Consider the following 2,847-nt stretch of genomic DNA (forward strand, 5'->3'; position numbering starts at 1 on the left):
AAATTTGTAAAAAAAATCCAAATTTGATTGGAATCAGTTCAGACTTTCTACACAACATAAGAACTTGTATATGTATCAGATAAAATTATAAAAATGGAGAATTCCTTACTTTTCATTTTTGGCAAAATTTGGCCTGTGACCCTGTTATAGTACAGGGACTTTTACCCGATTTTGAAGCAACTTTAAAAATTTGTAAAAAAAATTCAAATTTGATCGGAATTAGTTCAAACTTTCTACACAACATAAGAACATGTATATGCATCAGAAAAAGTTATAAAAATGGAGAATTCTCTCTACTTTTAATTTTTGGCGAAATTTGGCCCGTGACCCTGTACTATAGTACAGGGACTTTGGCCCGATTCTGGAGCAACTTTTAAAATTTGTAAAAAAAATCCAAATTTGATCGGAATCAGCTCAAACTTTCTACACAACATAAGAACTCATATATGCATCAGATAAAATTATAAAAATGGAGAATTCTCTACTTTTCATTTTTGGCGAAATTTGGCCCATGGCCCTGTACTATAGTACAGGGACTTTTACCCGATTTTGGAGCAACTTTTAAAATTCATAAAAAATCCAAATTTGATTGGAATTAGCTTAAACGTTCTACACAACATAAGAACATGTATATGCATCAGAAAAAGTTATAAGAATGAGTAATTTATTTTTAGCCATTTTTGACAATGTAATACCATGTGCATGTATTACATCATTAATGACCTCACTGTATAGGACACTGGGTACTTTACCATTGGAGAAGAGAGAAAAGAAGGCAAGGAAAGAAAACCAAATATTATTTAACATAGTATGTCTCTCTCTTTTACAGAAGAAGGACCAGAAGATGCTGAGATATTCACATTAGTTCAACTATCAGAGAATAAAGTTGCCCTCAAGTCAGGGTACGGGCGTTATTTAGGAGTAAATAGCTCCGGAGAGGTTATTGGTAAAGCTGAAGCTGTTGCAGCCAGAGAACAATGGGAAGCCATTTTCGAAGAGGTACATGTACATAATACATGCATCATATTATTATAATATGTACTATGAAATCATTGCTTTATTATTGTTGAGAGGTAACTGATAAATGGTATTGCAATAATATGAATAATGGCTTGCATTTCATATGATATTAGTAAATGATGATTATTAGCAAAATAATGATGATTTATGGAGTAGGTACTCTCATCCTTTTATTTCTTCCCTTCTTTCTACTCAGGAAAGATTTGCTTTGTGTGGTTGTAATCACAGGTTCCTCACTCTAACGTCAGACAACAGGATAATGGCCATAAGCGAGAAAGCTAAAGACAAAGAAATAATGACAGTCAGTAGCTACTTTAAGCAACCACGCCTACTTTATGACCACGCCCATAGTTACGAACTGACGTCCCAGTAGTTAAAAAGGGAAAGAGTGAGTTAGAGATAGAGGAGGAAGATGCTCATAAAGACATGGAAGCATTTGAAACTGGCTTTGTGTAAGATGGCAACATCATAATAGAAATCATAGAATATTTAAATTTTCTTTAGTAAAAAATTTCAAAGTTTTCAAGACCACAAGTTAAGGATTAACAAGACTTCCCGTGACTCACTTTACTCTTCAATGAAGGATGGTAAACTACACGAGGCTCTGTTAGACAGGTGAGTCACAGGATGTGTGGTCACATGACTTGTTGGTTTTATTCCATTTTGTAGGAGAGAAAAGATGAAAGCAGACAGATACTGCAAATAGCATTGTATTGTATTGTATTGTATGTACTTTTTATTACAAAACAAATAAAAATAAAAGAATTAAAATAATACATAATAAAATTTAAAATTTCTTTATGGTTTATATAGTATGTAGAAATAATAATTATATTGGCATGTATAAATAGAATTTGTGTCACTCATATCTCTTTCATTATAATAACTCAACAGGAACTTTTACTCTTCTTGCTGCTAGTTGGGCATAATTCTGGATCAGTCAGTGATTGATCAGCAGCTACTCTTAATCTCTTGCATCCTAAAAAAATACATTACTAGTATTGTATTTAGTTTTGACTTACTGATGTGTTCAGCTGTTGACTTTTTATCACATTGTTCAAGAGACTCAACTAGTGTGGTCCAGTTTGCTCCTCCTTTATCATCTACTCCATCAGCTCTCTGCAACCATGCAGCAATGCACCTTCTAAGGCACACTTCAACTTCAGAGGAGCTTGATTCTATGTCACTCAGTGTTGTATCATACAGGCCCAGTTTCAGTCCTAGATCATACCAACTGCGATTACGAAAATGACCCTCTTTCATGTCAGTCAAGATCTGATCCAAGTCACAAATATTGACTGCTAGTGGACATTGTAAAACTATAATAATAGACAAAAAATAATGATAAATTAAAATTGAGTCAAATTGGTACAACATTAAAAATTAATGTATATACATTTTGATTTACCTGGGATTAGTGCTTCAGGGGTACAATCTGTTAAACTACAGTCTTTTAAATGAAACCAGCACCAGTAGCTCTCATCATCTTCCCTTATATCAGCTGACCTTGTACACAGTGTACAATTGATTTCCAAATAGTCTTCCTCTACAACACAGTAACAGTTCCTTTCCTTAGGACAGTAGAATGCATTAATGTGATTGGGCTTTACATTGATGGTTTTAGCACTTTGATTGACAGCTGTCATGACTACTTCACGAATATATGGGCAATTCTCTTTTGCTTTCTCCACTGATCCATCATAATAAACCTCAATATGTGTGTAGCGATTGATTATGTGAAGTGTGTAACGTTTTCCTTTAATTTTGATCCATAAAGATAATGCATCACGATACTTGTAGTACTGTGGCTTTAATGGAGGGAATTCA

At 33.7% G+C, this 2,847-nt stretch overlaps 3 protein-coding genes across 3 annotated transcripts in view; 1 reads left to right on the plus strand and 2 right to left on the minus strand.

Annotated features, from left to right (window-relative positions):
* LOC100638800 (protein FRG1-like) overlaps window positions 1–1,781 on the plus strand; it is a 2,426-nt gene extending 645 nt beyond the window's left edge. Inside the window, exons 3-8 of the mRNA XM_003383554.3 lie at window positions 736–775; window positions 830–999; window positions 1,217–1,321; window positions 1,372–1,472; window positions 1,525–1,635; window positions 1,690–1,781. Of these exons, the coding sequence (XP_003383602.1) occupies window positions 736–775; window positions 830–999; window positions 1,217–1,321; window positions 1,372–1,472; window positions 1,525–1,635; window positions 1,690–1,726 (564 nt within the window). The 3' untranslated portion in view covers window positions 1,727–1,781. The remainder of the gene's footprint in view (window positions 1–735; window positions 776–829; window positions 1,000–1,216; window positions 1,322–1,371; window positions 1,473–1,524; window positions 1,636–1,689) is intronic.
* The window catches only part of LOC100638672 (CREB-binding protein-like), a 31,904-nt gene that overhangs the window by 13,819 nt on the left and 15,238 nt on the right, over window positions 1–2,847 (minus strand). The window lies entirely within an intron of this gene.
* Window positions 1,741–2,847, minus strand: part of LOC100639055 (uncharacterized) — an 8,735-nt gene continuing 7,628 nt past the window's right edge. The window contains exons 15-17 of the mRNA XM_020007379.1: window positions 2,429–2,555; window positions 2,043–2,339; window positions 1,741–1,999 (exon numbers count right to left, since the gene is read on the minus strand). Of these exons, the coding sequence (XP_019862938.1) occupies window positions 1,908–1,999; window positions 2,043–2,339; window positions 2,429–2,555 (516 nt within the window). The 3' untranslated portion in view covers window positions 1,741–1,907. The remainder of the gene's footprint in view (window positions 2,000–2,042; window positions 2,340–2,428; window positions 2,556–2,847) is intronic.

The sequence above is a fragment of the Amphimedon queenslandica genome, unplaced genomic scaffold (genome assembly GCF_000090795.2).
Source record: "Amphimedon queenslandica unplaced genomic scaffold, v1.1 AMPQUscaffold_13509, whole genome shotgun sequence".
Taxonomy (NCBI): domain Eukaryota; kingdom Metazoa; phylum Porifera; class Demospongiae; order Haplosclerida; family Niphatidae; genus Amphimedon; species Amphimedon queenslandica.